This window comes from Paroedura picta, chromosome 18, assembly GCF_049243985.1.
Source record: "Paroedura picta isolate Pp20150507F chromosome 18, Ppicta_v3.0, whole genome shotgun sequence".
NCBI lineage: Eukaryota > Metazoa > Chordata > Lepidosauria > Squamata > Gekkonidae > Paroedura > Paroedura picta.
In genome coordinates, this window is record NC_135386.1 from 12103477 (window position 1) to 12124118 (window position 20642).

At 48.9% G+C, this 20642-nt stretch overlaps 2 protein-coding genes across 2 annotated transcripts; one reads left to right on the forward strand and one right to left on the reverse strand.

Moving 5' to 3' along the window:
* Positions 1-644: 644 nt before the first annotated feature.
* MRPS11 (mitochondrial ribosomal protein S11) lies at positions 645-9156 on the reverse strand. Its single transcript, XM_077317392.1, has 6 exons — positions 8939-9156; positions 5675-5794; positions 4606-4704; positions 4064-4193; positions 1989-2054; positions 645-920 (listed from the first exon to the last, which is right to left on the reverse strand). The coding sequence occupies exons 1-6, from the start codon at positions 9154-9156 to the stop codon at positions 813-815; spliced, it is 741 nt and encodes a 246-aa protein (XP_077173507.1). The 3' UTR covers positions 645-812.
* Positions 9157-9184: 28 nt separating this feature from the next.
* On the forward strand, positions 9185-20063 carry MRPL46 (mitochondrial ribosomal protein L46). Its single transcript, XM_077317391.1, has 4 exons — positions 9185-9386; positions 12851-13034; positions 15973-16146; positions 19666-20063. The coding sequence occupies exons 1-4, from the start codon at positions 9186-9188 to the stop codon at positions 19914-19916; spliced, it is 810 nt and encodes a 269-aa protein (XP_077173506.1). The 5' UTR covers position 9185; the 3' UTR covers positions 19917-20063.
* Positions 20064-20642: the final 579 nt, after the last annotated feature.

A 20642-nucleotide genomic window follows, 5' to 3' on the forward strand; every position in this document is an offset into this window, starting at 1 on the left:
AGCGGAGTTGATTACAACATCGGGAACCAAAAAGGAGGGGGGGGGGAGGAAAGGGGGGCATAAGGGAATGGGGGGAGAGGGAGGCAGGGGAGACAATATTCACTCCAGAGCTGGCAGCTGGACCAAAAGGGAATCCACACCCCATTAGCATTCCCACCCAAACAAAGTGTATTTTCTCTGGCTGTTTGTGGAGCGTCGTGCTTCTTGGCTTCCTGGCAAGGCTGGCTTCGGCTAATCAGCAGCCTCTCAGCCCCAACAGAGAGCAGTGGAGGAGAGAGCTGCTGAGAGGTTATCAGGAGCAAATCTTTTCCTCATGCGCAGTTCTGCAGGGCCCGCAAAATGGAGCTCTTCCGCCAGGCACTTGGTCGAAGTCGACGGAATCAATGAATCAACCACATCTACTGGGCCCCCCAGGACCCCCCCTGAACTGATCAGCGTTTGGGGGTCATAGTTAATATGTTAACTGTTGCTACCATTAGTCATGTAATGCCATGTAGCCACTGTCAGCACTGCTGCCTATGTGATATTATTGACTTATACTGTAATTCTCCTTATGCTCTCCTGTTCTCTGTAGATGCAACTGGGCCTTGAACTAAAACAAAACGCAACTCGGCAGGCCAGCCTGAGAAAAAGGTGGACAAGGGTTTAGCATACAGACTTTATAGATGTTTCTTGTTCAGATGACAATAAAATAACGTCTTGCTTTTAAAAAAAAAGCCTTCTTGTTTTTCGTAAGAGCGTTCCAAAACCAAGGATGAGATGACCACTCTAGCCTCCTCAGGACACGCAAATGTCTCGTCCTTCTCCTGGCCTCACAGCCTCCGTACCTTTCGTGGCCGGCAGCCGTTGTGCGGGATGGGGGTGTTGTCTGTGATGGAGACCACTTGCAGGCCCCCCATGGTGAGGCCTTGGATGGCGGCCTGGAAAAAGGAGAGGGGCTTTTAGAGAGAATTTCAGGCCTGCCAAGTGTCCCTGTAATCTCGGACTCTGTTTCCATGTTGGGGGGGGAGACAACTGCGGAGGGAAAAATGCCTTGGGCTCCCTCAGTGAGCTCAGGAAGGGCCCCCTCCTCGTTGGGTCTGCCTGCCCATTTTAAGGTCTGCACTTTCACTCTGCGTGTGCCCACTCTGAAGTACTAGGTGCATGAGCATTAGATGACGGGGTCTCCTCAGCCGTGGCCCCCAATCTGAACTTCTCTTCTGGTGTTGCACGTACAAGCTTTTCAGACAGTGGATGGAAATATTTTTTCTTTTTCCGGGGAGTTTCAGGGCCCCTTCCCCTCCCTCCTTGTGCAGTTTCACCACTGTGCTGCCTTTAAAGGTAAAGGTATCCCCTGTGCAAGCACCGAGTCATGTCTGACCCTTGGGGCGACGCCCTCTAGCGTTTTCTTGGCAGACTCAATACGGGGTGGTTTGCCAGTGCCTTCCCCAGTCATGACCGTTTACCCCCCAGCAGCAAGCTGGGTACTCATTTCACCGACCTCGGAAGGATGGAAGGCTGAGTCAACCTTGAGCCGGCTGCTGGGATCGAACTCCCAGCCTCATGGGCAAAGCTTTCAGACGGCTGCCTTACCACTCTGCGCCACAAGAGACTCATTATCCCATGCTGCCTTTATCCCATCTTAAAGAAGGAAGGTGGAGGGGACTTTAACCCTTTCTCCACCTGCTGCTTTCTTGTCAGAAAAAGCCACATTAGTTGTTTCATCCTTGGCAGTGGTGGGAAGAAGAGTTACCTGAAACATTCCCCCCCCCCCCCAAAGAGTACGAAACAGCAACAGGTCCTGCCTGACTGGAGATGAGGAGGGACCTGAATGGGGTGGTGGGAGGACCACAGCAGAGAGGGAAAGGGCACACGTGGGGGCGCTAGCCGAGGTGTGATAGAAAGCTGAAAGGGGCTCTCTGGAGCTGGCGTGCTCTTCGGGACGGGGACCTGTCTTTCGGGTTCACAGACAGTGTGGGAAGAAATACAGAGGAGGGGCAAGCACCTACCAGTCGTCCGGGGCCCATGCCTTTCACCACCACGCGGACGTGGGATACTCCCTTGGCACACGCTTTCTGTAGGGGGTGGGGATGGGGAGAGAGACAGAAAACGATGTGTGCTTTTGGGTTCAGAACAGAACTGCTTGGTGTCGTGGTTAAGAGCAGTGGACTCTAATCTGGAGAGCTGGGTTTGATTCCCCACTCCTCCACGTGCAGCCAACGCGATGATCTTGGGCCAGTCACAGTTCTCCAAGAGCTGTTTTGGCAGAGCAGTGCTTTCACAGCTCTCGCAGCCCCACCTCCTCATAGAGGAAGGGAAGCTGCTTTGAGACTCCTTCGCGTAGCGAAAGGCAGAGTATAAAAACCAACCCTTCTTTTTCTTCCTTCTTCTTCTCTCGCCACAGCTCGCCCTTCCTTGACGCCCTCCCACTTCTAGCAGAGAAGCCCTAACTAGGGCTTTTTTGTTCTCTTGCCTTCCTATTCAAACAGCACACACCGCTTGGCTTACACAAAAGCATCCGTCCCCAGTGAGGGAGACTGGCTGGGCTAATCAGCACAAGCAAACAAGCTCCCTCCAATCAATCAAACCCGGGAGTGATAGAAGTAGCAACCGTCAAAAAACCCTGAACGATCTCAGGGCAAACTATAAAAGCGAATTCGTTTCAAAGCCTCTTCTAGACAAACCCATCTCTGTGCCACTGTGCAACGGCAAGAGGGCACACCCAGGGCACACCCAGGCACCCCCCCCCCCGAGGTCTCGTGGCTGACCTAAGCAGCTCTGCAGGGAATCCTTCGGATGCTGGCCACAAGCAGCACTCTGAAACAGGACTGGGAATGGATGAAGATCATGCGCTGGGTGTGACATTTTGTGTCCTTGTTTGCTTAAATGGTAGCCGCACGTGAGGGAAATGGGAGGCACAACTCCCCACTTCCCACATGTGTAGCTGACATTTTAGTGAACAAGGGACACAAAACTGGCATAGCGCTTCTGGTGTTATGCTGGGGTGTGTGTGTGTTCCAGCTATGTTTTGGAGGACCCCACGGTTTCCATTAAGGGAACAACTTTCTTTGGTGCAAAAGAACTTGTTTGCCTCATCTGCAGCTGGCCGGTGGTAGGTTTAAACTAATCCTGCGTGGCGTGTTGTTCTCTTTCTCATGCATTGTGTTAAATGGGGGGGGGGCATTGTAGAAGGGGGGAAGCGGGTGCTCTCTGAGGTATGCAAAGGAGACAAAAGGCAAGTGGACACTGCAGGCTTGCATGCAAAACACCTTGTGTGCATTTCTATCTCTCGTGAAGATCTAATTCCAAACTGGCTATCGGAGAACCTCCGCGTTCACTACTTTGGTGGATTAAAACTGCCACCTAGTGGCTATCTCTAACTACTTCATCTCCAGTTCTCAACCTTCCTAATGCCGTGACCTTTTAATCCAGTTCCTCACGTTGTGGTGACTACCCCTGGACTAGAGCAACAGACTCCAGGGAGCTGGGACATTCTTCCAGCAGTTTTCTTGGACTCTTTCCAGTTCTCGGAAGAGAGAAGGAGCCCCCCAAATGTTCGCTGGCAGGGGCTCATGGGAACTGTAGTCCATGGACATCTGGAGGGCCGCAGTTTGACTACCCTTGGTCAACACAGTTAAATGCATCTGGCCCTCGCTGACCCGCAACAAGGCTGGGGCTTCCACCCAATGTGCCCTGATTGGAAAGCAGCCCCCAATCCCACAGCTGTGAAAAGAAGCTGCCAGATCTCCTTGGCTCTTCTTTTGCACATTGCAAAATTTTACTTGGGAAGAGGACCTTTGGCACAGAGTGTGCTCATGGTTTCTGTTCCTAGTGAGTTCTGTCTATCGTACTTCCAACTTGCTCTTCCCCAGGAGTTCTTCCACGGGGTGTGTGTACCAATTTCTCACCCCCCGTTCTTGCCTTACAACAACCCCCAGGGCCGCTTTGGCAGAGAGAGCCCAAAAGCCGATGAGTTGGAAAAGCTCATGAGTTTGCCCCCTCCAGGGTTTGGCACGACCTCCCCAGTAGGGCTCAGTTGCGACAAGGCTGTTTCCGGGGTGCAGCCAGAGGCAGCCATGCTTACCGCTCCTGCCGAGATCCCGGTGGTTTGGGCGGCGACCGCAGTGCCCTTCTTGGTATTCTTGAATCCTTCTGAACCGCAAGTCACCCGGGTCACAAAGGCGTTCTGATGCGTGACAACATGGACGTGAGTGCTGTGGGCACAAGCGGGACTCTATCAGAAATCCACATGCAAGGCTCTTCCCTCTTCCCCCTCTGGCTCTTAAGGAGACCAGCCACACCAGAAGGGGATTGGAGCGTTTTGCCCGCCACTACAGAATGCTCCCCGAAGCAGACAGAAGCCTGCTTGCAGGACGTACATGCGATGAACATATCCATCCCAGCTTGAAGCACAGTCATGCCTGGATCGGGGAAAGCTAGGTCCGTTTAGCCGCAGAAAGGCAGTCTGGAAGCCACCCAATAAGATCGGGGCTGTTCAAGAGCAGAGGCAGCTCCCCTTCAGTGGGTGGGGGAGGAAAGGTTTCTAGCCGGGACAAGGAACAACCCCCTCTGCCCACCTGTATCCCCTCAGCACCTCCCCACGTGAAGGACAAACTCATCTCTTACTTGTTATACGTAGCTTTGATATAAACAACGGGGATCTCGTCATATTTCTTTCCGGCCCAACGAAGAGCACTCTCCTTTCCGGGCACAGGGGGGTGAAAGCTAAAATGGAAGAAAAATGCATGTGGGAATGTCCCATTAGCTATCAAAAACAAATTGTGAAAAGGATCGGGTCATGCACCCCCCCCCCCCAATTCAGAATCCCTCATCAGTCTGGCCAGGAAGAAATGTTCTCCCCGATCCCAACGTGGCAATCGGCATTTCCTTGAGCACGCAAGAAAGGGCCACAAGAGCTAAGCACGGACACGGTCCCCTCTCAGTCTCAATCTGCCTACGCTCACAGAATCAGCAAGTTTACGCATTAGCCCCTGTCCTTGCCTATAACTGGTACACAGTCAAATTACGGCATGCTATTTTTTCAACATCGGTACTCCCTGGGATATGTTAGGAAGGAAAATAATCTTATGGCTCTCCTGAGCTGCTTGTTCACCTTCAGTCTTCCAAAGATATTCTAAACCGTGCAAACCAAAAGCCATCGGTAAGCAATTTCAAGAGTTTATGGCCATCGGCAAGAAGAGCTGGATCCAAATCTGGAAGTCTGAAAACATTTCAAAACCCGTTTTAAAAAATCTATAGCTTAAGCCAGGGGTAGTCAAACTGTGGCCCTCCAGATGTCCATGGACTACAATTCCCAGGAGCCCCTGCCAGCAAATGCTGGCAGGGGCTTCTGGGAATTGTAGTCCATGGACATCTGGAGGGCCACAGTTTGACTACCCCTGGCTTAAGGCAACATGCCTGGAGTGGCCTGAATAGCCCAGGGTAGCCCAATCTAATCAGAGCCTGGAAGCTAAGCGGGATTCCTACACAGAGGCCAGCAACGGCCAGCCACCTCTGGATGTCTCTTGACATCTGACAGGGTCACCAAACTTCAGTTGCAACTTGATGCCTCACTTGACCTTTACTATGTCTGGATCACATGCTGGGGCTTGGTTCCCCCAGGGTGTCCAGAACAGTTTCTTCAGAGGAGAGATGGTGCATGTTGCATCCCATAGAGCTTTTGAAGCCTCCTCACCTGAAGTCTTTGTTCTTTGGGATCTCAGGTTCTTCAGTGGCTTCACTGGCCGGGTTCTCAGTGACACCCTGATGGCTCTGGACACTGCTGTGCACACTTTGAATTAGGGCAACGCGGCAGCTGTTGTGAGAACAGGAAAAGCAGGAGAAAAAACAGGAGAAAATCATAAGGATAGATTCAAGTGGGGAGCCGTGTTGGTCTGAAGTAGCATAATGAAATCAGAGTCCAGGAACACTTTTAAGACCAATGAAGATTTATTCAGGGCATGAGCTTTTGAGTGCAAGCAATACGGTTGAGCAGATATGGGGCAGAGCCTGACACAAAAGCTGCCAGTTCAGCAGAAGTATACAGATAACTGGGGGAAGGAATGGGGGAGGCAGCTGACAGAAGGTGGCAGTGGGCAAGCTGTCGATGTATGCTTCATTCATTCATTCATTCATTCATTCATTCATTCATTCATTCATTCATTCATTCATTCATTCATTTCCCTCTCCTCCATTCTTACAACAACGACCCTGCCTATTAGGCCAGGCTGAGCCTTTGTGATGGGCAGAACTCACCCAGCAAACTTCCATGATTGAAGGAGGAAGGACCCCTGGCGTCCCATCTGGCACTTTACCCACTATGCCATGCTGGCCCAAGAGAGAGGTCAGGTTCCTTGCTGGCTGGCAATGCTGTCCTTACAGTTTCCTTCTTGGGGTGGTGGGGGGAGTGATAGCAAAGGTGATCCACCTTTACAGGTGTACAGGAAGGGCTGCGATTTAGCAGCACTGCAGGGTGGATCCCAGGCATCTCTGCTTGAAAGGTGCTTGGGGAACAGGTGTAAGAAAGACCCAGGAGCCGGAGGGCTGCCCATTAAAAGTTGGCAGCTTGTGATCCAGTACATGAGGCAGTGTTAGATGCCAATTCCCATAGCACATTGAGCTTGGGGCTCTTGCTGGGGAGTGCAGCTATACCCTAGACTGAAGAACGGAACACTCCTTCTCTCGGGAATGGCTGTCTTCTTCCACTGAGGGCACAGCTTCATGAGGGACGCCCATGGAGCAGTGAGGGAGGAAAGGGACAGCCACTCAGCCAGCCAGATCATCCGAATCAACCCTGGCAATCAACGGGGTGACACATGTGGCAGCCGGATCGCCCGAGGGCTGCCCATCAGAGTTGACAGCCTTCTGATCCAGTATATGAGGCAGCATTAAAGTTGCCAGAGCAACTCCCAAAGCTTTCCCCGTCTAGTCCCTTGCTGCAGTTAATGCTTTACTCCCTCGGAAACATTTCTCGGCCCTTTTAAAAAAGCCTCTGTTGGCACACACGCTTGGCATGGCTCTAATGAGTTATCTTTTATTTACTGCATGCTAAGTTTTGGATTGCTAAGCTGCAGCTGCTAATTTACCAATGAAGTACCCTGAAGGAGGCCTGCGAGTGAGAAGCGGAAGTTTTTAATTCTGAAGCTATTAATATTCAGTCACCACTGAACTTTCATTGTCTAATCACAACTGTTTTTTTTGATTTGGCACTTGTTTAACTATTCATGTGATTATATTTTGGGTTTTCATGCTGCATGTACAGTACATTCCACAATTTAAAGATTGTTGTTCGTTAAAGGTTGTCAGGTACAAGGATCTAATCGACTGTATACACAACTAAATAAAGAGAGCTGCTTTTTCTGAAGGTTATTTTTGAGATCACATTTTTTTCTGTGTGCCTTGTGGGCATCATGTTGCATAATACTTGATGTCCCGGCTCTATTTATTTATTTGATTATATTTCTATACAGCCCTCCCGTGAGGCTTAGGGTGGTTTATATAAAACATGGAGGGTATATATTGAATCATGATACAATATTAACAATACTCATAACAGTGGGTTCCAAATAAACAGCAGGATTACAACAGTCTATAACACAATGATAACTTTTATAATGTCTAACATGAACCCATAGGGAGGTCGGTTTAGATTCAGTTCTCTGTGGGGATGTCTCAGGACCAGCAGACGGTGTTTGGTGAGTCTACCTCAACCAAATGTCTGGTGGAGGAGCTCCCTTTTACAGGTCCTACGGAATTGTGACATCTCTTCAGGGAGCTCGTTCCACCAATGGGGGCCAGGACACAGAAAGCCCTGGTTGAGGACCAACGTGCTTCTCTGGGGCCAGGGATCTCCAACCAGTTGGTGGTGGCAGAGCGTTGGGCTCTTTTGGGGGAATAGGCTGGGAGGCGGTCTCTCAGGATCATTGTTTAATCTTTTCAGAATGCATTTCTTTCAAGTCAGATCCTTGGTCAATCAAGGTCAATATTGTGTACTCTGACTGGCAGCAGCTCTCCAGAGCAGGCTTTCTCAATCAGGGTTTTATGAAACCTTGCAAGGGTTTCTCTGATCAGGCACGAATTTATATATATAAATATATAAATATAAATATATATTGGAATAGGCTGCCTAAGGAGGTGGTGAGCTCCCCCTCACTGGCAGTTTTCAAGCAAAGGTTGGATACACACTTTTCTTGGATGCTTTAGGATGCTTTGGTCTGATCCTGCGTTGAGCAGGGGGTTGGACTAGATGGCCTCTATGACCCCTTCCAACTCTATGATTATATACATATACATATATACACATACATATATCCCCCCCTCCCCAAATGGCCAATGATGGTGGTCTTGGAGGGGGTGGGAAGGGGACACGGTCCCCTTGCTGGCCTGCTGGTGTCTGGTGGTAGTGTGAAAGTGATGTCACTTCAGTGTTAAAAGACAAATAAAGAGTGCAAATCTAACTTTTTGAACAATAACAAGTAATTGCAACACTCCTACGGCCAGGGAAGGCTTGTTGGTAGCGTGTGAGAGGGTGGGGAAGAAGCTGAGTGCAAATCTCCCCTCTGCCATGAGCATCACTGCCCTTGGATCACTCTTTTCAACCCAGCCTACTCTTAGGGCTGTTGTGTAGACAAGGAAGAACTGTGCAAATCGCCTGCCTTCTTCTAAAGCCCCCCTCCTCCGACTTTTAACAGACGGGCCCTAAAGAATGAGAGAATCCTAGAGTGGGAAGGGGCCATTTAGTCCAACCTCCTGCTCAATGCAGGATCAGCCAAACGGGGACTCTTTAGAGGTACATGGACTACAATTCCCATGAGCCCCTGCCAGCATGGTGCTAGTAGGGGCTCATGGGAATTGCAGTCCATGGACCTCTAAAGAGCCCCCGTTTGACCGCCGCTGAAACACCCCCGCCCCCATTTCCTCGCCACTCTGCCTCCCCCCCGCCCAGCCTGCGACCTCTTACCCAGAACAGCCCTGCAGCAGGCTCCGCCGAGCAACCGCCAAGGCAGCAATCATGGTCCTCCCGCGCCACCGTCCCGCCACCCTGCGAGAAACTCTTAGACCATAGAGTTGCGGGGATAGAGCGGCACAGGGACAGAACTTCCGGTGCAAAAGGGCAAAGCGCGTTGGAGGGGGCCCGCGGTGCAATGTGGGAAGAGCAGGCGCCACCCCCCCGCCCATGTACAGCCACCGCGCTGCATTGTGGGAAGATGGCGGCGCCCAGCGGCAGGGCGCTGCTCGGGGCCGCGCGCCAGTGGTGGTGGGGAGCTTCGGTCGGCCGCGGCTTCTCGCGCTCGGTGGCTGCCGGGGGGAAGTGGAGACTGCAGGGGGCGCTTTGCTTGCAGAGGCCGCCCCGAGTGACGCAGGAGATGAACCCGTTTGAGAAGGAGGTGGCTGAGCTGATGGAGGAGGTGAGGGACGGCGCTGCGCATGCGCAATCCGGAGGCGGGCGGGGCAGAAGTCGGGGAGGGGCGTTTCATTGGCTGGGAAGGAAAAGGGGGCGGGGCGGAGGCTCAGTTTGCAACCGAGAATCTGAACCAGTCAAGTTTTGGCGTGCAGGCACACTTCCTTAGACAAAATGCACTGGTTTGTTTATTCCAGGGGTACTCAAACTGTGGCTGTCCAGATGTCCATGGACTACAATTCCCATGAGCCCCTGCCAGCATTCGCTGGCAGGGGCTCATGGGAATTGTAGTCCATGGATATATGGACAGCCACAGTTGGACTACCTCTGGTTTATTGATTGTATTTGTATACTGCCCTTCCCCTAAGGCTCAGGGCGGTTCACATAAAGCATTGCAGTCATGATAACAACAAGCATAACTGTGGGGAACGAAAACTGAGTAATTAAATTATAATAATGCAACAATAATTTTGTAAACAGGAACCCGTAGGGAGGTCAGTTCGGTTCAGGACATGGGAGGGATGTGGCGAGGGGGGCAGTAGATCGAGGTTGAGTTGGTCAGGCTCAACCAAATCCCTGGTGGCCGAATTGAGGGAGTCTAGGAAGTGTCCTGATCTCTTTGGGAAGCGCGTTAGTTGCAATTAGCTTAAATTGTAGGGGGATTTAAAACATGGTTTCTCTTAATGATCACCAGTATGCCCTCTGATTCCCTACTGAGCCGAACATTTCTCATTCATAGCAGAATATAACTGCTGTAGTCTTAGAATGAGCCGTGCAAGACCCTGCATGACTCCAGATTGCTGCTGAGTGTTAAGAGTGGCAATTCATGTGCTCAGCTTAGAATAAGCTTGGGTGATCGTTTATTTATTTATTGCATTTTTATATCCTCTCCCGAATGGCTCAGGGCATTTACAACATAAGGTCCAGTGTGAAACAATACAATCTATTCCAGCATGTCACCCAGTGAACTATCTCAATAACAATAAATATATACTGTATTTGCCGGCGTATAAGACGACTGGGCGTATAAGACAACCCCCCAACATTTCCACCCAAAATATAGAGTTTGTTACATTACATTACAGTACTATGGGCCACTATAGGCAGCTATGTCTGAAGTGCACCTGGCGTATAGGACGACCCCCTTGGAGGCATGTTTTTCAGGGGGGAAAAGTAGTCTTATACGCCAGCAAATACTGTAACTGTTAACCATTTAACATTGAAGTGTAACCCAACACAAACTCAGCATTTAACCATTAACATTTAATGTAATGTTTGACTACAACTCAGCAGGCGGATGGACTGAGGATTGCCCTGCTATTTGTCCAGTGAGCATATCAAGTAGCAGGGTGTTTTGGAGGACCCTCTGGGTATTATTGCTTCTTGGCCCCAACTCGAAGGCTTTGCTTTTCAAAACACAGTGACCCTAGTTTGCTGTTCCGAACTGTGGAGCACAGGCAGTAGGAGAATTGGGGTATTAAAATTGCACATGAGCATTTCTGTTTACAGCAGTGAAATTCCAGCTGGTTGGGGAACATTTTTGACAGATCTGTAAAGAGAGATGGGGTGTGTGTGTGTGTGTGTGGAGGGGGACTGTTAGCTGCTAATATAGTGGCAAGCTCTATTCCAGGGGTAATCCAACTGGATTCCAGGGGTAATCCAACTGGATTCCAGGGGTAATCCAACTGCGGCTCTCCAGATGTCCATGGACTACAATTCCCATGAGCCCCTGCCAGTAAATGCTGACAGGGGCTCATGGGAATTGTAGGCCATGGACATCTGGAGGGCCGCAGTTTGACTACCCCTGCTCTGTTCATTTGTAAGTCCTCTCCAATAGGCTGAAGTTTTGAATAGAGAATTCAAAGGGACATGGAAGAACTTACAATTAATGGTGGAGAGTTAATCAAAAACTGGTCACATTTTCTAACCCCTCCATCCTCCCAAACTGAACAAGAAAGCACTGGAAAATCTTTGACCCAGTTAGCCTGTTTTGGGAAATGCTAAAGATATCTTTCCAGAGATCAGAAAAATCCGGCTCTCCAAATTGGAAACACCTGGTCTCCCTGGTGGTTGAGAAATATTTGCTATATTTGATAGTGCAGTATAAATGTATGCAAAATACTGGGAGGCTGACAGACCATCCAGATGAGAGTAGTTTTACAGAAGGATAGGCTTAATAGTACTTAATTTAGCAGCAAATCCAAAATGCACAATGGGGACTACAGGGGAAACAAAACAATGAGTTAAGTCGTCTGCCCAGTTCCAATGCATGTTATATGCATGGATAAATTTGGATTGAGGATTATATGTAATTTAATGTGTTTTCCTTGGTAAAGTAAAGAGTTTACATATAAATTTGGGAGAATGGTTTAGAATCCTAAGATGCACCAGTGCAAGCTGCTTTCAAGTTTCCAGGATGGTGAAAAACAGTACAAAGTGTGCCTAAAAATTTCAGTGACCGGTCTGATATCTCGATGGCAACATGGGCTGGGTGCATTGAGAAGCACCACCTAGCATGGAGTATAAATGACTGTCAGGATAAACCTGCTGCGGGCACTTGAACGTAGTCAGTGTGAGAGGTAGGGGCACAGTGCAATGGAGCAACGAGTGAACATCAAGTTCTGCTACAAATTGGGGGAAACGGCGACAGAGATGCATGAAATGTTGGCGCAAGTGTATGGGACGGAAGTCGTGAGCAGAAAATGGGTTGACAACGGGTTCAAATGCTTTTGCGATGGGGTGAAAATGACTGAGGATGGGTTGTCAGCAAGCAGAACTCCAGACGCGATTGAGCAAGTGTGACAAATGCTGGCACGAGATTGGCAACTGACTCTGTGATTGATGGCGGAGGAATTGGGCATTAGCAAGGGCACGGTGTGCGCCATCATTTGCAAAGAGTTGGGTAAGCAGAAGGTCTATTCCTGGTTTGTGCCAATAAAGGTAATTTGTTTGTATCTTCTGTTTTTTTTCTTTTCTGATACAATTCACTGAACTTTTTAGACACACCACGTATAAATAAACAGTAAAATAAACATTACAGAGAGGAAATTAAGATTTGGAGTCATCTTGTGCATCCTAAGGATTTCAAGATATGTGTTTGTTAATAATAATTGTTTTTGTTGTTGAGAGAAGTGCCTCAGCCCTGGCCAATCCAAGTATGCTCACTGATGTCTAAAAAAGAAAATATGCACGACTGCTTTGGATTATTGATTTATTATACAAAGTACAGCACTCGGTGAATGTTCTTATCTCCTCTGATGAAACCTGCGCAATGAAACACCTAGGGACATTTTTTCCCTTTTTGCATCTTCTCCAGAAAGCCCAAGATTTCCAGGGTGTAACATGAGTCAGTACATGCCACACTGGTTGAGAATCATGATGTTGTAGATTTCCTGAGCCATACAGAAAGGTCACTTGCAGAATTCTGCTACTGTGGCCCCTAATCTGATAACTTTCTGGTTTGCTCTTTAGATGGATGTGAGGAAGAGCTTGTATTCGGACCACGAGCTCCGCCGCATGTCGGAGGAGGAGCGTCTGCAGCGTAAGAGAGAGAAGGATGAAGATGATGGCGGCAGGCAGATTGTGCTGGCTCAAGATTTGGAAGATGCATGGGAGCAGAAGATGCGCATGTTCAATCCTGCCCCACGGATCACCGGTGTGTGTTGCTGGGTTTCCCTTGATGTTGGTGGGATCAGGCACGTTTGGCTTCATACTGGACGCGGATTAATTTGAAGGCAGTGGAAATGGAACACAGTGTGCTCAGAGGAGAAAACTGTCATTTGATCTCTTCTGGGCTCGTCTGAGGGAAGCTGCTCTAATCTTTTCCCTGTGTCCATAAGGAAAAGAATGTGCAGAATTGCTTTCTTGAACAGCCCATGTAATCTAAAACAGCAATCTAAAACAGAAGGGGTTAGAGTAGCGGACTAGGATCTAGGGGTGATTGTCTGCTTTGCTATGGATGTTTGCTGGTTGATCTGAGGATATAATGGAGGAGAGGGATATGATTTGGGCTCCTTTGGGCCCCCATTGGGGAGAAAGGCAGGGTAGGAATCAAGTCAGTAAAAAAAGAAGAAATAGTTTTGGGTCGTAGCATGGATGTGATCCCCAGCTATAGCATTTCTAAACAAGGAGGATCCACTCAGCTCTCACAACATACCCTGCAACCACCATTAGCTCAATTTTAAAAAAATGTTATGCAAACTAGTGATAGTGATCATCGGCCCTAGGGAAGCACGCCTGGCCTCGACCAGGGCCAGGGCCTTTTCGGTCCTGGCCCCCGTCTGGTGGAATGAGCTCCCGGGAGAGCTGCGGGCCCTGCGGGACCTTCCATTGTTCCGCAGGGCTTGCAAGACAGAGCTCTTCCGCCAGGTTTACGGTTGAGACCAGGCTTAACATCTATGCCCCCCCGGGACCTGAGGATTGGGATTAAAGAGACGGGTACCATCAGTATCCCCTCTCCACCCACTAGTGGGGGAATGGGTAGTCGATTAGCCGCTCTTGCCAGGCAGCTTTTAATTGTAGATGTGTCAATGGGATTTTAATGTATTTTATGGGGTTTTATACTGTTGTAACCCGCCACGAGCCGCAAGGGAGTGGCGGGTAATAAATCCAATAATAATAATAATAATAATAATAAGAGCCAGTTTGGTGTGAGAGCCAGTTTGGTGTAGTGGTTAGGAGTGCGGACTTCTAATCTGGCGAGCCGGGTTCGATTCTGCGCTCCCCCACATGCATCCAGCTGGGTGACCTTGGGCTCGCCACGGCACTGATAAAATTGTTCTGACCGAGCAGTGATATCAGGGCTCTCTCAGCCTCACCCACCCCACAGGGTGTCTGTTGTGGGGAGAGGAATGTGAAGGCGACTGTAAGCCGCTTTGAGCCTCCTTCGGGTAGGGAAAAGCGGCATATAAGAACCAACTCTTCTTCTTCTTCTTCTTCTTCTTCTTCATAATAATAATAATAATAATAATAATAATAATAATAATAATAATAATAGCTAAGACGGGTCATAGTGAGGTGAAAATGAAGTTTAGGATTTCCTCCAAATACTTTAGCCAACAGTCCTGTGAATGTAATGTCTGAACATAGAAATCCTTTGTGTTTACTGAGCTCACATGTTTCTTAATTCCCAAAGAATTGAATAGTTCTTCTATTAATTATTTGAGGACAAAATTATTTAAGGACAAAAACTTGGAGGTCCCTTCTGCTCGCCACAGGTGACTAGGTACTCACCTGGTTTTCAGCCCTCTGAGCTGCATGTTAAGAGGAAAGCCTTTCATCAGATCTCCGATAGCCCTGAAAGGCATCTGGTGGGGTCCAGGAACTCTGGCTTAACTGGTTCGTGGGTTGCAGTCTGAGGCCTCCTTCAAAGAAAGGCCGCATTGTTTTTTTTCCTGTTAGGTGAGTGCTGCTAAATGACCCTTGAGAAATTCATGATGCCTTGGTGATGTTTTGGTGTAAAATCCAATTTAACAAGTGGCTGTGTCAATTAAATGAGAGTGCATATCATTGAAGAGACTTTTTAAAAAGCCATTCACCTTGAGGACAAAACGGATGGCTGTTTTACTGCCTAAGCTGCAGGTGCTATTGGTGCAACGGATGCAGATTGCGGCTGTTAAGATCCTCACACGGATGTCTTGTAGTGCTGAGGCAGCTGTATTGGTTGCCAGTTGTTTACCGGATCAGGTTCAAGGTTTGGGTTTTGACCTATAAGGCTACACATGGTCCTTTCTCCATATGCCCCTTGCAGAGCACTTTGCAGGTTGGAATAGGTTGGTGATCCCTGCCCCTTGGGAAGTCCGCCTGGCCTTGACCAGGGCCAGGGCGTTTTTGGCTCTGGCCCCTGCCTGGTGAAGAGCTCCCCAAAGAGCTGAGGGCCCTGCTGGAACTGGGTCAGTTCTGCAGCGCTTGCAAGACGGAGCTTTATGGTTGAGGCTGTTTCTATTTATAATGGTAGATAACTTAGTCTGTACAAAGTTCACTCTCAGAACCAGTGGGATGAAATTAATTCAAAAGAAATTCCATCTAAACCTCTGGAGGAAGTTCCTGACAGCTAGAGCGGTTTCTCAGTGGAACAGGCTTCCTCGGGAGGTGGTGGGTTCTCCATCTTTGGAGATTTGTAAACAGAGGCTGGGTAGCTATCTGACAGAGAGGCTGATTCTGTGAAGGTTCAAGGGGGTGGCAGGTTACAGTAGATGAGCGATAGGGATGTGAGTGTCCTGCATTCTGCAGGGTGTTGGACTAGATGACCCAGGGGTCCCTTCCAACTCTAGGATTCTATGATCCTCTGTTTTTAATGGCAAGGGGGAAAACCCTGGTGGTCACTCCATCAAGTGCATATCCTTGTGCTGTACTAGCAGCTGCTGCCAAAGCAATGTTTTGAAAAGTATGGAAAGCCAGTCAGAAACCTTGTTGGTCAGAAGCCCCACCTAGTCCTGCACTTTCTAAAAACATGGGAACCAGGAACGGGGTCTGCTGGGGGCTATGGTGCCCGTCAGCACCATGTTGGTCCTGGAGTTCTATTGTGCTGCCAAGGCAACCTGTATCAAGTACTTCCATTTAACCGATGCTCCTGAATTCTCTTTCCGTGGCAGACGCCGACAAGGATGGCGATCGTACATCTTTGAACAGGAAGCTGGACCAGAACCTGCTGCTGTTGGTTAAGCAGAAGGTTGGCGACCAAGAGATCTGGCTGTTGCCCCAAGCAGAGTGGCAGGATGGGGAGACCCTGCGAGCTACAGCAGAACGAGCCCTGGTTGAGCTGACAGGTCAGTGTTTGCCTGGGTGTACGGTCCCTTCTCCTGCGGGCTTATGATTTTGGTGATCCATTTCACTGCCTCTTGGCCCCACTGCCAAGTGGCTCAGCTCCTTCACAAATGAAGCTTCCTTTGGTTGAATCAGACCACTGGTCTCTCAAGGCCAGTCTTGTCCACTCTGAGTGGCAGCAGCTCTCCGAGGTCTCGTGTTGAAGTCATTCACATCACCTACTAAAACAACCAAAAGCTAACAAGTTGAAACTGAACCCAGACAAGAAGGAGATGATGCTTGTTGGGAAGGTGGAGATCTTGGAAGGTGGTCATTGTGCTTCCCTCTTTGGATGGGGTTCAGATGACCCTTGCTAATTCGGTTAAGAGCCCAGAGGTCATACAGAATCGAGCATTACTGCTGGAGAAGCAAATTAAATTTAGCAGCATGAAATGCTTTCTTCCTACTCCATTTAGCACATAAGGTGGCTCCTAACCTTGACATGGTAAGGTCAAGACTAGACTACTGTAATGCACTGTACATAGGTCTCCCCTTGAAGTCATCAGTTGATGAATGCCACAGCTTAGTGCCTCAGGAGCTTGACTGCCATTCGGTAGTCCCTCTGTTGCCTGTCCATCATTTACTGGAGGTATTAGCTACACCTAGCCACAGGCTTTGGTCCCTCATATCTGCAGGACTACCTCTCCCTGTGCTTGACCATGACAGTGTTGCTGATCTGAGCCATTGTAAAAACAGGCAAGAACGACATGCTCTACATGCACATTCACTGCTGTGGAATGGCCCATGGGTGAGGTCAGGAAGGCTCCCTCTCTCCTGGCTTTCCACAACCTCTGCAAAACTATTCAGGAGGACTGAATAATTGCACAGGTAACAGGTCTACAGTTTAATTAAATGATTCCGAACAATGCTTTGGTGAAGAGGCAAGGGTTGGGCATGATGCTAGTATGTACAGTAAGTTCTGTCTGTTACCGTATGTATTCTCCTACTGCATAATTCTGCCCTATTCAGCATGTCATGTTAATGTTTATAGCAAGGGTGGCCAAGCTGGATCTCCAGACATCCATGAACTGCAATTACCATGAGCCCCTTCCAGCACATGGGAATTGTAGTCCATAGACATCTGGAGAGCTAATTTGGCTGCCCCTGCCTGATGGTGGCCTTTGGCTTTGTTTCAGCTTTATGCTTGTTTTCTCAGAGAGACTAAAGGCAGGTTACACAGTACAAGTCCAGGCAGTCAAGAGGACCAGATAGGGTAGGAATAATAATAGGAATAATAATAGGAATAGGGTTGTTCAAGTTAAAGCAAAGTAAAAACCTGGAACAAAGCTAATGCAAAGCATAGGTGTTAACAAGGCATATTAAATGATGCAGAAGTTACCTAATTACACAGTAGATCCAGCAACTGTACACAGTAGTACAGTCCACAGTCTGTTTTACTTTAGTAAAGTATTCTTCTGGACACATTCCATTATAACAAAGCCCTGTCTGTTCCACATAATATATTTCTGGTAAGGCCTTGGAGGAGGAGCTGGTCTCCTGGCTTAAGTGCTACTCAGCGCTTAACACCCACTCAGGGCGGCTGTCCCGCTCCTGAGTGCCTCCTCCTCCAACCGGCTCGCCTGTATGTCCAGCAGCCAGCCAATCACCTTCCATCCCACACTCCTGACCACCCCCTTCTCCTTCCACTTCCCTCAGAGGCTGCAGATCCCTGCTGCATGAGAACTGCCCCTGCGAATGGGGGCCACCAGTCTCAGCCTTTCCAGGACCTGGGGGGAGGGGAGGCTGTCCGCAGAGTCCCCCCCCCCCCCAATTTAGCATCTGTTGTATTCCTGAATGCAATGTGCTTGGCCCCTAGTTATTTCATAAAAATGTTCTTTATAATAGATCAGTTTGTGAAATTCCAGGAGAGTGGGGATTTCCTGATTTTTCTGCTGGACAATCATTTTGGGTTATGTGCCCTGATTTCCCACATAGGCACCATTCCACCACAGTACTCATGGCTATACATTCAGCAGGCAGGATGCACATTCTCAGGGGAGCAGGGGTGAGTGGGTGGGCATGACAGCAGGTTATCCAAAGTGTCCCGTTGCCATTGGCTAGTGTGTTTTTATGGGAAAAGCGAAAGGCCCAGTCTGAGACATGAATGCCATGCTGGCTAAAGAATGTTAGCCAGGAAACTCATCAACATCATACTTTAAGAGATGTTCTGTAAGGGGGGGGGGGCATTTTGGATGCCCTAGACTTTGGGCCATTTCGCACGGCTTCAAAATAGCACAATGGTTGCTAATTGAAAACGCTACTAATTTGCCTTAACGCACGACGTCGCAGACAATCTGCAACACTCCTGAAACCAATCAGCAAAAAGCGCTTCGTTGTAGCGCTTTCAGGGGAATCCAGAAAAGTGGATTCACCCTCCGGATAGCGATACACTCCTGCAACCAATCTGCAACACTAGCGCTAAAGACCTGTGCATTACCATTGTTGCGGGTTCTTCAAAGTCCCTCCTCCCGAGCCTGTCCTCCAAACTTCCGGCGAAGCGATTGCCATTTTTTTTTCTCCGAGCGAGCGGGGATAAACGCACCAGCGAGCCTCTTTCTGTTTAGAGGCTTCCCTGGCTTCAGTCCTTCACCTTTAGTCACTAAGCACAAACCACATAAAAGCCCGTTTGCTGAAATAAAGTCCCTTTATTTTTTACACATTAATTCAGCCGAAAATCGGGCCCGTGAGAGGGGGGGGGGGATTTTTTTTTTATCACTCGAGGCAGCGTGCCAACGATCATACAATCAAACGACAGCTCACATTAGGCAGCTGGATGGGTCTCTCCGTTGCAACGAATCTACCTAGATTCGTTGCTATGGGTCTGTTTTTTTTTTTAAAAAACCTTTCTTAAAGGGAAAGGGGCTGTTTGGGAGCATGCTAACGGCTGCCCATTGGCTGCTTGACGGCCAGGGGCGGGACGAGCTTGGCAATAGCGCTTCCTTTCTAGCGATTTCTGCCGAGACCGGAAGCCTGTGGGAAACGCTAAAAAACGCAACTGATTCCACTACAAAGGCAGGTATGCATAACGACGAATTCCACTATTTTAAATGGCGATTTTTCATTCCGCAAACAATTTGCAACAAAGATCCCTGTACGAAAAGGCCCTTTCTCTACCAGGGTTCTGTGAAACCCTGGGATTTCTTGACAGCCCTGTAAGGGTTTCCTGAAAGGATAGGAACAAATCATTTAAAATATATTTTTAAATTTGCCAAGCATTTATCAGGTGATGGGCCAGTGATGGGCCTGGAGGAGCAGGGAGGGGAGGGGCCCTGGTAGGGGGTATACACAGCTCTGCTTCCCAACCATATTCTGTACAATCACAACATTTGGGTTATTTGAAGCCTGAAGAATGTTTCAGGGGGTTTCTCAATGCTAAAAAAAAATGGTTGGGAAAGCTTGCCCTGGGTTTTTAAAACATTTTGTATGATCTGCTCTTATGTTTCCTTCTTTTCCCACCCTGTCTGGATTCCTGGACTTCCAAGGGATGCCCTGGGATGCAAAGTTCCTGGGGAATGCGCCATGCGGTTTTTACAAGTACAAATTTCCTCGAGTGATCCAGACAGACACCAGTGTGGGGACCAAGGTGTTTTTCTTCAAAGCTCTCCTGCAGCACAGCCAGCCGTCCTTGCCAAAGGGGAAACTGGACCATGTTTGGGTCAGCAAAGAGGAGCTGGTGGACTACTTGGTACCCAAATACCACTCCCAGGTGGCTCGGTTTCTCGTGGATCTGTGAACAGCAATAGCTGAGCCGTATCATGAAGCCTGAGAAGCATGGGAGAGAAGACGCTGTGAAGACTTTCCTGATCACACGGCTGTTCCAACCCAAAGACCTTGCCAAGTTTTGATCCATGCTCAGTAAAACAAACAAACAAACCCAAAAGCAGCTTGCTGTGTGTGTGTGTGACATTAAATTCTGTGCTCCAGTTTGGTGTAGTGGTTAGGAGTGCAGACTTCTGATCTGGCATGCCGGGTTCAATTCTGTGCTCTCCCACATGCAACCAGCTGGGTGACCTTGGGCTCACCACATCAGTGCTGTGGTGAGCCCAAGGTCACCCAGCTGGTTGCATGTGGGAGAGCACAGCACTGTTCTGACCGGGCAGTGATATCAGGGCTCTCTCAGCCTCACCCACCTCACAGGGTGTCTGTTGTGGGGAGAAGAAAGGGAAGGCAACTGTAAGCTGCTTTGAGACTCCTTCGGGTAGAGAAAAGTGGCATATAAGGACCAACTCTTCTTTTTTTTTTGTCTCTGTTCAATCCCACCCTTAACCTCAAAGTTGTCTCCTGCTGGTGACAACTGAATTGGGAGACACAGCCAATGGCACCCTCTCCTGAGGGTCTTTTTTTTTTTTTTGAGATACCATACAGGAGCACCAGACAGGGGGCCAAATTAAGCATATCACCCATGAAGTGAACATCCTTCCCATCACTCCATCTTTGGGGGAAATGAAGGCTTCCATTG

Bases quoted from the DNA above. Each gene is read 5' to 3' on its own strand.
- MRPL46 (XM_077317391.1), top strand. From the start codon at position 9,186: ATGGCGGCGCCCAGCGGCAGGGCGCTGCTCGGGGCCGCGCGCCAGTGG. The intron at 9,387-12,850 runs GTGAGGGACGGC...TTTGCTCTTTAG, and splicing joins TGGCTGAGCTGATGGAGGAG to ATGGATGTGAGGAAGAGCTT. The intron at 13,035-15,972 runs GTGTGTGTTGCT...TTTCCGTGGCAG, and splicing joins TCCTGCCCCACGGATCACCG to ACGCCGACAAGGATGGCGAT.
- MRPS11 (XM_077317392.1), bottom strand. From the start codon at position 9,156: ATGGGCGGGGGGGTGGCGCCTGCTCTTCCCACATTGCACCGCGGGCCC. The intron at 4,705-5,674 runs GTGAGGAGGCTT...CTTCCATTTTAG, and splicing joins CCAAAGAACAAAGACTTCAG to CTTTCACCCCCCTGTGCCCG. The intron at 2,055-4,063 runs GTAAGCATGGCT...CACCCCCTACAG, and splicing joins CCGGGATCTCGGCAGGAGCG to AAAGCGTGTGCCAAGGGAGT.